The 15,053-nt window shown below is 39.0% G+C and overlaps 1 protein-coding gene across 13 annotated transcripts in view; it reads left to right on the top strand.

Moving 5' to 3' along the window:
- The window catches only part of LOC119792970 (ELKS/Rab6-interacting/CAST family member 1-like), a 163,860-nt gene that overhangs the window by 115,917 nt on the left and 32,890 nt on the right, over positions 1-15,053 (top strand). For 9 of the 13 annotated variants that reach the window (XM_038299841.1, XM_038299846.1, XM_038299843.1 and 6 more), the window contains 2 exons: positions 265-412; positions 8,027-8,134. In XM_038299841.1, the coding sequence (XP_038155769.1) occupies positions 265-412; positions 8,027-8,134 (256 nt within the window). Of the gene's footprint in view, positions 1-264; positions 413-8,026; positions 8,135-8,323; positions 8,402-15,053 lie in introns of those variants that run through there. The other 4 variants (XR_005282049.1, XR_005282050.1, XR_005282051.1 and 1 more) reach the window with 2 other exon arrangements.

Raw genomic sequence — 15,053 nt, forward strand, 5'->3', positions numbered from 1 at the left:
CGATGCTAAAGTAAGGGTTTTAAATAATTTTTGTGTTCAAATAATAATAGTCCTAACATATTGAAATATTTCAGGTTAATGTTTCTAAAAGTTTCAGGCTGAGATTCACTTGAATTGACCTTAGGAGGTCAATACCTCATGAAGTTACAACTTTCCTTTATATATCTTTGCATGAACTATTCATTTATCCTAATCTGCTCTGGATAATATATTTCAAAGAAAATTTTAATATAAAATATCTACCCTGGATTGTTTTCTTCACAGGCAAGAAGCGCTGCTGGCTGCCATAAGCGAGAAGGATGCCAACATCGCCCTGCTGGAGCTCTCCTCATCCAAAAAGAAGAGAACCCAGGAAGAGGTGGCAGCCCTGAAGAGGGAGAAGGATAGCCTGGTTCAGCAGCTCAAACAGCAGGTAAGATGGAAAGCTCAGGCCTTGCATCAGCAAGCTTCCGAGCAGAGATATTTGATCAGGTTTAAAGATAACCAAAGGGGACCAGGGATGGAAAAATGACAAAAGAAGTGGTAAATACAGGTGCTGGTCATAAAATTAGAATATCATGAAAAAGTAGATTGATTTCAGTAATTCCATTTAAAAAGTGAAACTTGTATATTATATTCATACATTACATACAAACTCATATATTTCAGATGTTTATTTTGTTTAATTTTGATGATTACAAATGACAACAAATGAAAATCTCAAATTCATCATATCAGAAAATTAGAATATTACTGAAGACCAATAAAAACAAAGGATTTATAGAAATGTTGGCCAACTGAAAAGTATGAACATGAAAAGTATGAGCATGTACAGCACTCAGTATTTAGTTGGGCCTCCTTTGGCCTGTATTACTGCAGCAATGCGGCGTGGCATGGAGTCGATCAGTCTGTGGCACTGCTCAGGTGTTATGATAGCCCAGGTTGCTCTAATAGTGGCTTTTAGCTCTTCTGAATTGTTGGGTCTGGTGTATTGCATCTTCTTCTTCACAATACCCCATAGATTTTCTATGGGGTTAAGGTCAGGAGAGTTTGCTGGCCAATTAAGAACAGGGATACCATGGTCCTTCAACCAGGTACTGGTAGCTTTGGCACTGTGTGCAGGTGCCAAGTCCTGTTGGAAAATGAAATCTGCATCTCCAAAAAGTTGGTCAGCTGCAGGAAGCATGAAGTGCTCTAAAACTTCCTGGTATGTGGCTGCGTTGACCCTGGACCTCAGAAAACACAATGGACCAACACCAGCAGATGACATGGCACCCCAAACCATCACTGACTGTGGAAACTTTACACTGGACTTCAAGCAACGTGGATGAAGTGCCTCTCTTCTTTTCCTCCAGACTCTGGGACCTTGATTTCCAAAGGAAATGCAAAATTTACTTTCATCAGAGAACATGACTTTGGACCACTCACCAGCAGTCCAGTCCTGTTTCTCTTTAGCCCAGGCAAGACGCTTCTGACGCTGTCTGTGGTTCAAGAGTGGCTTGACACAAGGAATGCGACAGCAGAAACCCATGTCTTTCATACGTCTGTGTGTGGTGGTTCTTGAAGCACTCACTCCAGCTGCAGTCCACTCTTTGTGAATCTCCCCCACATTTTTGAATGGGTTTTGTTTCACAATCCTCTCCAGGGTGCGGTTATCTCTCTTGCTTGTACACTTTTTTCGACCACATCTTTTCCTTCCCTTCGCCTCTCTATTAATGTGCTTGGACACTGAGCTCTGTGAACAGCCAGCCTCTTTAGCGATGACCTTTTGTGTCTTGCCCTCCTTGTGCAAGGTGTCGATGGTCGTCTTTTGGACAACTGTCAAGTCAGCAGTCTTCCCCATGATTGTGTAGCCTATAGAACTAGACTGAAAGACCATTTAAAGGCTTTTGCAGGTGGTTTGAGTTAATTAGCTGATTAGAGTGTGGCACCAGGGGCCATCAATTTTGAACCTTTTCACAATATTCTAATTTTCTGATATGATGAATTTGAGATTTTCATTTGTTGTCATTTGTAATCATCAAAATTAAACAAAATAAACATCTGAAATATATGAGTTTGTATGTAATGTATGAATATAATATACAAGTTTCACTTTTTAAATGGAATTACTGAAATCAATCTACTTTTTCATGATATTCTAATTTTATGACCAGCACCTGTAGATACAAAATAACGATAGAATGAACTTGAGGAAGGTGGGAGCCATATTTAGAGAGGTGTAAATAAAAAGCAAGGGAGCTCAGGTGAGGTGGCAGTGATGAGGAGAGAAAGGAAAACAAGGAAGGCAGCCAGAAAGTGAGTCCAGATGTGACCACAGCTCTCTAACCACCAGGAGAAAATTTAGCCAGTCTTTAACCCATATTTACTGGCAATACGGACTTAGATATTTGGATCAATGGACACATTTCCCAGATATACTCTAACAAAAGGCCTTGCATATCGAGTAATTCGCCACTGTGGGGTGTCGACACTATGTTCACACTCACCCAAGGCCAAAAGCAAAGCAATATACACGACCAAAAACCCTTGTGGTTGCAGAGGGCTGTATTCAGAGGTTGGGTTGTTCTTGGTAAAACTACTAATTTATAACACAAGACTAAAGTTTATTTTAGGTTAAAGTTACTGAACATGAGAAAAAACAGATTCAATTTTAAATGTTTTGTCTAAGAAAGTAGTATTGAGAATCTGAATCTGAGGTGGTGGTGAGTTTGGTGTTATAGAGAGTAGCTGTGTCCAATGAAATCACTTTAACAAGCATCCCTCATCTTCCACTTCCTTCCTCACACCATCTTGTCTATTTATGTTGCATATGAAGACATTTATGACACCTCAGGGCCCCCAAGGTGGTAACTGACAGCACAGAAGCCCAACTCTCTCTTCCTTTGGGTGGGTTTGTTTGTTTGTACAGTGTGAAAAGAGTTTTGCTAGAAGTTCAAGGTTTTCCTATCTAAAAACTTCTCTACTGCTGTCAAATTCACATAAAAAAAAAAACCTTTTCCGAATTATTACTGTATTTTGCAAACGTATTCACACACCTTTGAACTCTTTTCCACTTTTTACATTACAACCACAAACTTGAATGTATTTTATTGGGATTTTTTTTTATAAACCAACGAAAAATTATATAATATAACCGAGCCGTGGATGGAAATTTATATTTTCTTCAAAACCCCCTTCCAAATCGGTCAGCCAAAGAAAAGTCATTGTTAAAAGAAAGAAAGAAAGTAATTTTATGCTCTGTTTCAATTTGGCTCAAATGTTTGGAAGACACAAAGGCTGCTCTGCTCAGATGAAACCAAAATGTGGCTTTTCAATCTGTATGAAAAAAAACAATGAGATCTACTAAAGGTTTGCATTTATTAAGACATGCAAATGCGATAATGCGAGCAAAGGTAACCTGTTGACTAGATGCATCTGTGACACGAGGAAAATAACTTGTGCAATCCATTTAGCCTGTTTGCACCATAAATATACTGTATTTATGCTATCTATCAGATCATGCAAAATACTTGGAGAGGGCCATGAAAATGTAACCATTTAGCACCGACATGATTTATCAACCATGAGAGAATCTTATGTGTCAGGAAGAAAAATGATAATAGAGACATGTCTTCCAAAACTATGCCATTAATGAGCTGTTAATTTACCTAAGAGTTGATTTTGGACGATATTTGCGAAGATTCTCAGTCATCCATGTCGTGGTCAAGCTTGATCAAGTTCAGTCTAGAAAGCTGGAGTTGAAGTTTTATAATTTTTATTTATTTTTTTTTCTGTTTTTTTGGGGGGGGGGGGGTAGGATTGGAACCTTCAGGGGGAAAGGCCCAATTGGGGATGGCTTCTTGGAACCAACCCCTGGAAGTTAACAACTTTTTCAAGCTTATTTTAGAGGCGATCAGATATACAGTAGAATTCATTATGCTGTGTGGATGCTATTGCTTTTTCAGAGGATACAAACGGCTTGTTCAGGTTCACCCTCCAGGAGGAGCGTGAGTAATAAAATCAGAGCTAAGAGTAGATTGGTTCATATAAAAGCACATCCATGTAGCGAAAGGACCATATTGCTAAAGACTAGATCTTGATTCAAGCTGTGAATCAAGATCTTGTCTTGATATAAAGGACTTAAATAAATTACCTTAAAAAAAATTACTTTCAGTTGCTCTACCTCCATGCTGACTGCTCTGCAATCTCTATATGTGCCCCCAAAAGGCTGTGACTGAAATTATGTCCAAATAATCATTTTTGTCTGTTTTGAAGTCATGCACTGCAAAACTAGGCCTGTTCAGCTGGAATTGCAGAGTAGATATAAACTCCACTCATAAACCTGCATGAGAACGTGCTGTAACATAGCTTTGAAAACGACTTATTCTGAGCAGATGTGAATACCTGTAAGTGACAACATGTTGTGGTAAGACTTTCACCACACACATACCCCCCCACCCTCCTGTTTGTGTGATTAAAATGCAATTGGCCCTGAGAGCATTGCCTTTCTGTCAGCCTTTGACCCTTTCCTTCAGACAGCTGTAGATCAAGATGACCTCAGCTCTCCTCACTCTCTTCTCCACTGTCACAGTCTGCTTCCTCTCCAGCCCGTTTCATTTCTGCATGTTGGATCAGGAAGGGCAGAGATAAATTCTTGCAGAGTTTTAGTGAAAGCAAAAACATATGATTTGAAACGGCAAACAAGATGTTGAGGAATATCCTCTGTTCTGGCAAAAAAAACTTGTTCTTGTTAGACGTATTTTTTCTTCATGTTGCAAATAAACTGAGTTAGTCACGTATCCCAAAACCACTTGGAGCCTTTAAAATACTGAACTTTAATGACCATATAACGTTGTTATAATGGTATAGAACCAGGGTCTTTTTATTTGATTGACAAACTCTAATCTGAGGTCCATTACTCAAATTTTCCACTGTAGCAAAGTGAAAAGTCTTGGTCTAATTTAATTACTCTGCAGACACTTTGTCAGGATTAAATAACTCCCCACAGCACTATACTCAACTCCTTTCCCCCATCATTTTTAATTTTCCACTTATTAACAGTTGCCTTTTTTGATGTACAAAAATGGGTAAAGTAATTAAATGTGTTATCATGATAAAATAGTTTTTGAACAACTATGTCTCAGCAACTTTTCATTGCCCATGATTGCTTTGATATTTACAAAGGTTTTCCTTTGTCGATGAAAAGCTACAATACATGATAAAATAATCTGATGGAAAATTCCCCAGAGGCTTATCAAGAAGAAATAATTTAGTTCTGAGCCTGAGTCATCAGTTTGCCCCTCATTTCCTTTTTTTTTTTTTTTTTACTTGTTGTTCGGTTGAAGCAGAGACTGGGTCTGGGGGCGTTTGGAGTGGAGGGGAGATGGAGATGGAGGCAAAGGGAGGTCTGAGGGAGGAGGAGTGAAATAATGGTGTGATGATTAGATTAAGTGAGAGGGAGAATTGGCACAGGAGCAAGTGAGCTGAGGTCAGCATTCCTGACAATTAGAGAAATGGGAGAAGATGTAACAGAAAACCAGATAAAAAATTGGGACATTTTTTCTCAGCTTTGTCTCCTTTTGCATTAACCGTTGTCTACCTTTGTGATTATGATGATTTTCTATCATTTTACCTGCATTTAATTCTTAGAGGTAGAAGCTCTCCAAACCATGGCTCCTTTTGTATAAAAGTTTTAATTTATGCTACATCTTTTACATCATAATGGAGAAGTTTTTTGACCAGTTGTCTTTAAACTATTGTATTTGCTCACCTTTCAGTGTTTTACAATAAATCTTCTTTTTAACATCATGTAATAGTTTTGTAATCAAATCTAAAGCCGGACTTTGAATAGACCCCTCCAAAAATGAAATGTTATTTTGTTCATTCAGAGTTGGATTTAATTTCCGTCATTCGTTAAAAAAAACAAAATCAATCTTTCTTCTGGTCCTCAAACAGATGAGATCAAATTTAACATTTTTCTCTTTCCTCCTGTATGAAATCAGTGCCCACACTGACATGCAAAACTTGTCTGGTCTGTTCAAGCACAGGCTCCTTGAAGCGCTCACTGAGAGACTAAGGGGATTTAGATTGTACAACACCAACAGATTTGGACCCACGCCCTCCCTCGCTTTTTATCTCTAAATTCCCCCCCACCCCTCACACTTTACAGGCCTACTGTGAAACCCGAAGTATGACTAAAATGTGTGAAACCTGAAGCTGTGAGACAAGGAGAGGAAATGGAAAGAGGATCCTAGGAAGCCTACGGTTGGAGGAGTGAGGAGATGACAAGGTGATAATGGGAGAAAAGCAAGAAAAAATAGAACAGGGAAATGAGAAAATTAAATTGTGTGCTGATAAGTGTGATGTGTGATATATATACACTCACACACATGGACGTATATATATCCAGATAACTTGTTTGAGCTATGTAGCAGAAAAGTATTTAACCAATATGTTGCATTTAGATATAAAAATCTAATGGAGACATAGTTAAGTCTTGCTGCCTTGAATGCTGCTCAAGATTTTTGACTCAGGTAGACCAACATGAATGCACACCAGGCTTCTTAGGCATTATGGGCCTAATGTGCAGAAGGTCTATGTGTCTCAAAATAGGGGCAAACCTGTTTGTACGTGCAGAGCAGATCTTAAAAGAAGGTGCAAAATGATCAAGTGATTGGAGCTTTTTATATAGCATAAAGTGGGTGTAAGCTATTTAATGTTGGTTTCCTACATTAAAGGGAAGCGCTGTTTTTTTTTTTTATGTTGGGCCCTTGATTTTACGTTATTACATCATGTTCTACTCGCCCATATGAGTTTTGTGTCGTTTGGAGCTGTTCTGAAGATATTCCGTTAGGTTATATCCAAGTAACGTCTTCCTATGGGCAACAACTTGAAGACACGAACTAAACTTTTCATGATTTATCCTTTATGGTACGGCAGCATGAATGACATGTAGGCGAATCACTGTCCCCCAGACATCCGCGGTTATATTTTTGACTGGAGTTGTGACAGACAGCCACAGGCGGCTACGCTCTACCCCTTCTATTCATTCGGCGAGCTAATCTGAATCATTCAATTCCATTTCGAGAGCGAGATCATCTGTTGTAGTAGCACTAGACATCTTCCAGGCATGTGAGTAAAAGTAGCAGCAGTTCGGCAGACAGGAAGAATGAACAGTAGCCGGCGCGCGCTGATGACGTCATACACATGCCGCTTCTTTTTTGAAAGATATAAATATAAAAAAATATAACTGCGGATGTCTGGGGGACAGTGATTCAGTCATGACTCCAGTCATCTCATCAAGTCATCATGTTCAGATTGGACTCCCTTGATGAGTTGACTTGAATCTGGTGTGCCATTGCTTGGTTGGAAAGAAAACCTGCAGCCACACGGCCCTTTCTGGAACCAGTTTGACACCCCTGACCTACATGTTATGAATGCTGGCGTACCATAAATTATGGACAGTTTAGTTTATGCTTCAAGTATTTTGCCCATAGGAAAACACTACTTGGATATAACCTAACAGAATATCTTCAGAACAGCTCCAAATGACACAAAACTCATATGGGTGAGTAGAACATGATGTAATAACTTAAAATCAACGACCCAATGTAAAAAAAAACAAAAAAAAACACTGTTTCCCTTTAATATGCAGAGGACATTCTAATGAGCAAGCTGCACTATATTTGATGGGTGGAGGATATGCAAAGCGATTTTTAGAATTGGAAATTCTGCAGGAATATGGTACAAAACCAAAGTTAAATGTTTCTTATTTTCAACATCGTCATATGACATTGTTTCACCACAATTAGCTTCATTACCTTGTTGCTATTCATCTTTCACACAGCCACTGGAAACAGAAATATAGTTCAATCCAACTGCAGATGACCACGAGATCAGGATTTCACCACACTATGGTCTTTACCACTCTGGTGCTCATGGGAAATGCTGTCTTCATTCAGGCGAAACAGTACAGCTATTGTCCACTGGGGGGAGCCAACATCGGCCGAAACTGGAAGTTGTTTAGTACTACTTTAAGAAATCATGTTTGCCTTTCTTTCTGCAGACACAGAACAGGATGAAGCTGATGGCGGACAATTATGAGGACGACCATCTGAAGGTGGCTTCCCCAACCTCTGACCAGCCCAACAATCACAAGCCCTCTCCGGACCAGGTAACAACACCATAAGTTTGTTAAATCTCCTTAACTGTTTTGGAAGCCTTACCAAGATATGGTTTTAATACTACCAGAAAATATTATGACAAAACAATAACTGCTCATGCTGTACCCACAATATCTTTCCCTAACTAACTTCCTGCTTTTTCTGAACTCGCGCTACGGCTGGACTGAACTAACCAATAGGACGATGAGGAGGGCATTTGGGCCTAGCCAATCACATGCCTTCTTTCTCACCCTCAGTCTGCCATTTTGTACAGAAGGGTGAGCTTCTTTCACTGGATCTGGTCACTTTTTGGTGTCGTTCCTCTTTCATCCATGACTGAGATCACCGTCTTGCTTCTGTTTTCTTAAGTGTTTCTCTTTCATACATTTTTTTCACATTTTGTCTTGTTTTTCTAAATCTTTTCACTCTTTTCTTCATTTTATAATCAAGAAAACGTTTAATCTTGAAAATTCTACTGCATTTCCTGCTTATTTCAATAACTTCATTTTTTTTACCTGTCCAAATTTTTAAATCCACTTGGTCCTTGTCGTTTTTACACATCAGAGATCGTTCCATCTCACCATCAGTCTTCATCACTTTCCATTCAGATAAAGATGTTTATTTCTATTGTTTGTTTGTTTTTTGACAAGCTTTTTTGACAATAGTTTAGTTGCACATTTGTTAAATCCTGTTTACATGATACTCCATGATACTCCTTGTAGGAGGCTGGTAACAGCATTTGCCTTATCATAATTCTTCCCCTGCATGTGTTTTTGTTAATTAATCATCACTAACTTTTAACTAGGACTTGCATTGGTGGCTTGATGCTTATACTTCAACACATATACATATATGTACATATATACTGTAACACTTTGGGATTAGAGTTACGTCAGAAGTAACGTGCCAGCTTACTTTAAATTAGCATGTGAACTTTCTTTAAGAAGTTTAAGCTACATACACTACTCAAAAAATAAAGGGAAGACAATATAACGTCAATTAAATAAATCGCTGATTGACAATCAATTTCACATGATGTGAGATTTGAGTAGACAACAGGTGGAAATTATTGGCAATTAGCAAGACACACAGTAAAGGAGCGGTTCCTTTCACACTCGTAGCATGAGACAGACACATCAGTACGAGCTGTGGGAAGAAGGTTTGCTGTGTCTGTCAGCGTAGTGTCCACAAGATGGTGGCGCTACCAGGATACACACCAGTTAATCAGGAAATATGGAGGAAGCCGAAGGTAGGGAGACAACCCAGCAGCAGGACCACTACATCTACCTTTGTGCAAGGAGGAATGCCAGAGCCCTGCAAGATGACATTCAACTAGCCATAAGAGCATTTCTGCACAAACGGTTAGAAACTGACTCCATGAGGATGGTATGAGGCCCCGATGTCCACAGACGGGGTTTTACTTACAGCTCAAAACCCTGCAGAACACTTTGCATTTGCTAGAGAACACCAGGGCAGGCAACTTTGGCACTGGTGCACTGTGCTCTGCTGAGATGAAAGCAGGTACACACAAGCAACAGATGTGACAGACTGAAGACACCATGGAGAGTGATCTGCTACCTGAAACATCCTTTAGCATGACCGCTTTGGTAGTGGGTCAGAAATGGTGAGGGGCGGCATTTCTTTGGAGGGCCACACATCCCTCCAAGCACTCTCCAGAGGAATCATGACTGTAGATAGGTACAGAGATTAGATCCTAAGACCCCTTGTGAGACAATATGCTGGGTTGGTTGGCCCTTGATTCCTCCTAATGCAGGAAAATGCTTACACCTCTCGTGTTAGCCCAAAACTAAGCCTTTATTGGTTACTAAAATAGATTTCCAATGATGATTTTTATGTGACGTTGTCGTCAGCACATTAATCTTTGTACAGAGCGAAGTTTTCAATGATAATATTTAATTATTTCAGTGCTAGGATTTGTTATTTGAGTGTTTCTTTTTTTAGCAGTGTTTAAATCAAGGAGTGATGTGTTCATTTCTTTTTTTTTTTATTCACTTTTAGACGCAGCATTCAGTACGGTGATGTTTTTTAAAAAGTATTGCATTTATAAAAAGGTTTTAATGCAATAAAAACTCAACAAGATACCATTTTCAAAAAATGGTTTTATCACAGCTGATATAAACCCACTTTGCAAGGCTGCCAAGAAAATTGATGAACATAAAAGCAAAAGGTGTCTATTTTTTAGGACTTTTTAGTTGGTTTGAAAGAAGCACAATATAGTGTGACTTGATTATAGGTTTTTTACCTTTTACTGCAGTTTTAATTTATTACCTTTAACACAAAATACATTATACATTGTTTTTCATTAGTTTTAGTTAACTACAGTAACTATGATAAAGCAAAGTTAGGAAGCAACTAAAGGGATATATAGTATAACTTTATAATGATGCAGAAATTAATGCTTCATCAGTTGTGTGTCTGTAACACTGTAACCTGAAAGAGATCGTTTCAAAACACAATTTTTTATTTAGTTTTTTTTTTATGTGAGATTTTGTCTGAACTCTATTCACTAAGATATATAATCAGAGCTCTGTACTAATATAGAGTTATATTCTTTAGAGTGCACATCAATCTCTATGGAAAACTCTTCTGCATTCCTTCTTTTTGCTAAAATCTCTGACGGCGTTTCCGATTTGAGGTAAAGCAGAATATTTCTTACTGATTCTTACTTCAACCTGTTGATGCACTAATGATCACGTTATAATGGGAGTTTTTTATGATTGGTCTGAGATTTTAAATCAGAGAAAATGATTTATCACAAATCTGTCATTTAGATTAAAGCTATTATATTTTTGTTGTTTGTTTTTACATAATATCCTACTGTAGACAACCCCCCCATTCCTAATACTTAGTATTTAAATTATTGGTTATGAAATTTTAACTATATTAGTTTTAATCCCTTTATCAGAATATAGTAATACAAGCCAGACAGTTTGGCTTTAGTGCCTCCCATCTTGATGGGATTTCCCATCGGGATGCTAAAAGCCCCAAGGTTCTCTACCAGATCTAAGTTGAGCCCTTCTTATTAATTAGACAGAGCACCTTCCTGCTGAGTGAAGCAGGGCAACCAGCACTCCCAACCTCTATCTACCATCTTTTTCCATTTCTATCACCACCTGCAGCTACATTAGCTTCCTCCTGGTGTGTTAGGTGGTTAATTTGCCATAGCACATTTCATCCAAACAGTGAGCGCTTGTGTGTATGTCTGTAAGGGGTTTCTGAGCTGCAGGTTGAGAATGAATTGCTGCAGAGGAGCAGGGGAGAGCAGCTTTAACATACCCCAAGCATTATTGAGAGCGGTTTATTATCCATACGTCGTGCTGGAAACACAACATTCAGAATGAATTGGTGTTATGAGTTCCTTAGTCTCCCTATTTTGTGAGCTTACAGTATGTCAGTATGGGGGAGTGAAGGGAATCTGCACACTACTCAAGATGTTAAATCAGTGTGTTTGAGCCATAAAACAAATGATTATCATAGACAGAAAACTGTTTCTGCAATTCCTCATCATATCGTTTCTAAATTTTATTTATAAAGTAAAATTTGAACCAAAAATATAAAGATGTACGATATGCACAAAGTTTAATATTCTGTTTAACCAAATACTTAATTAATTTTTTACATTTAATTGAGGTTTTGTGTAATTCATGTTGGCTGAAATGTGTTTCAGCTTTTAGTTCATTAAAACTATTAAGCAGTGAAAGGAGAGGAGTTTTTAGACATGACCATATGATTTTCCCTTGCAATAGTCTTTACAGCTTTCTTTGTAAATATTAGTTCAGATTGTAAAGCTTTGCAAAATAAAAATGTTTTGTTTATTTTTTATTGCAGCAGTTGAAATAATGAAGAATTTATAAAATCCTCTTTGCTAGAAAAATTAAAAAATTCTATTTTTTTTTATATACTACTTTTCAAATCAGTATAGGAATTTTCTAATGAAAGAAAAAAATCAACAATGGATAGACATAACTTGAATCTGGCAAAGTAATAATTAACATAAAAGCTATGAAAATGAACAAATGAAAGTTAGACATTGCTTTTTAACAGTGCAATAACACAACGATTTCAAAAATAAACATATGAAACAGGCCTGAATAAAAATACTTGTACCCTTAGCTTAATATTTTGTTGCACAACCTTTGAGGCAATCACTGAAATCATACAATTTCTGTAAGTGTCAATGAGACTTCTGCCCCTCTCAGCAGGTATTTTGTCCCACTCCTCGTGAGCAAACTGCTCCACTTGTCTCAAGTTTGAAGGATGCCTTTCCTCAGTGACATGTTTCAGCTCCTTCCAAAGATGCTCAATAGGATTTATATCAGGGCTCATAGGAGGTCACTTCAAAGTAGTCCAATGTTTTCCTCTTAGCCATTCTTGGGTGTTGTTAGCTGTGTGTTTTGGGTCATTATCCTATTGATCTGCAACAAAGACCAAGCTTTCTGACGCTGGGAGGCAAATTTCCCGCTAGAATCACTTGATAGTCCTAAGATTTATTTTACCTTGCAGAGATTCAAGACATCCTGTGCCAGATGATGCAAAGCAGCTCCAGAACATAACAGAGCCTCCTCCATGTTTCACAGTAGAGACGGTGTTCTAGATATTTATTCGTTGAAAACAAAGTTGTCCCTGTCGGTCGTCTCTCAAACAATGGACGGTGCAATCGGACATTGAGATTCCTTGAGCTTGAAGCTCTCATTTAAGAAGGTTTCCGTCATTCCTCTTCTTTGGAAGGTTTTTGGGCTCTTTTGATACCATTCATTGTATCATTTTCTTTGATTTTTCATCAAATTGGCTTCTGCAGCCACATCCAGGGAGTTTGGCTTCAGCCCCATGGATCCTAAATTTCTAAATATGTGCAGCTGAAGTCACAGTTGCTTGGATATGCTCCTATAGTCTTTAGCTTTACCAGAATACTCTTGAGACCACTCTGTCCTTTGCTTCCTCTGGCCAATGTTGAGTGTGGTACACACCATCTCACCAAACAGCACAGTGACCATCTGTAGCCCTATTCATAGACCCGTAGACATACTTATTTTTTTTTTATTTTTTTTATCATTCTGCTGAAACATAGTTAAAAATCATCTGACTTTTATGTCTTCATAAAATTTTTCAGATTCAAATTATTTCTGTCATGGTTGTGGGTTTTTCTTTCATTAAACAACAATTTTGTCCACATGGATATACACTATATTGCCAAAAGTATTTGCTCACCTGCCTTGACTCACATATGAGCTTAAGTGACATCCCGTTCCTAATCCATAGGGTTCAATATGACGTCGGTCCACCCTTTGCAGCTAGAACAGCTTCAACTCTTCTGGGAAGGCTGTCCACAAGGTTTAGGAGTGTGTTTATGGGAATTTTTGACCATTCTTCCAGAAGCGCATTTGTGAGGTCGCACACTGATGTTGGACGAGAAGGCCTGGCTCTCAGTCTCCGCTCTAATTCATCCCAAAGGTGTTCTATCGGGTTGAGGTCAGGACTCTGTGCAGGCCAGTCAAGTTCATCCACACCAGACTCTGTCATCCATGTCTTTATGGACCTTGCTTTGTGCACTGGTGCACAGTCATGTTGGAAGAGGAAGGGGCCAGCTCCAAACTGTTCCCACAAAGTTGGGAGCATGGAATTGTCCAAAATGTCTTGGTATGCTGAAGCATTCAGAGTTCCTTTCACTGGAACTAAGGGGCCAAGCCCAGCTCCTGAAAAACAACCCCACACCATAATCCCCCCTCCACCAAACTTTACACTTGGCACAATGCAGTCAGACAAGTACCGTTCTCCTGGCAACCGCCAAACCCAGACCCGTCCATCAGATTGCCAGATGGAGAAGCGCGATTCGTCACTCCAGAGAACGCGTCTCCACTGCTCTAGAGTCCAGTGGCGGCGTGCTTTACACCACCGCATCCGACGCTTTGCATTGCACTTGGTGATGTATGGCTTGGATGCAGCTGCTCGACCATGGAAACCCATTCCATGAAGCTCTCTGCGCACTGTTCTTGAGCTAATCTGAAGGCCACATGAAGTTTGGAGGTCTGTAGTGATTGACTCTGCAGAAAGTTGGCGACCTCTTCGCACTATGCGCTTCAGCATCCGCTGACCCCGCTCCGTCAGTTTACGTGGCCTACCACTTCGTGGCTGAGTTGCTGTCGTTCTTAAACACTTCCATTTTCTTATAATACAGCTGACAGTTGACTGTGGAATATTTAGGAGCGAGGAAATTTCACGACTGGATTTGTTGCACAGGTGGCATCCTATCACAGTTCCACGCTGGAATTCACTGAGCTCCTGAGAGCGACCCATTCTTTCACAAATGTTTGTAAAAACAGTCTGCATGCCTAGGTGCTTGAATTTATACACCTGTGGCCATGGAAGTGATTGGAACACCTGATTCCAATAATTTGGATGGGTGAGCAAATACTTTTGGCAATATAGTGTATGTGCAGCAGTTTGTCTGTGTCCTGCTTTGACAGGTAACCTTCTATTTAAACAATGTTTTCTATGACAGCAAGTGGATATTTAACAGAATTTAGACCTGAGTCCAAAGCCTAACTAGCTTGTTTTTTAATCGTAATATTTCTGACTCCTAAGTATTTATTTGTGTCCTATCTATTAGTTACAAACTGACTCAGAGAATAGACATAAGCTTTTATTGCATCAGCAAACGTGGCTAGAGATGTCATGGCCCACTATATTCTGAGATAAAGGAATTTTAATCAAACAGAGATGACCCAATAATGGATCCTTGGAGAAGGCCACAGTTTATTTTTGTTTACACAGATTTATAATTACCATATGACAAAAAGTAATCCCTTACTAGCAAATAGGACCTGAAAAACTGCTGAGCATGGCACCACACAATCCCACCACCCATTGTTGCAATCTATCAATCAGTGTGTTATGATCAGAAGTGTCAAA

Source organism: Cyprinodon tularosa, unplaced genomic scaffold, assembly GCF_016077235.1.
Source record: "Cyprinodon tularosa strain WSP-4 unplaced genomic scaffold, ASM1607723v1 ctg437, whole genome shotgun sequence".
NCBI classification, from domain to species: Eukaryota; Metazoa; Chordata; class Actinopteri; order Cyprinodontiformes; family Cyprinodontidae; genus Cyprinodon; species Cyprinodon tularosa.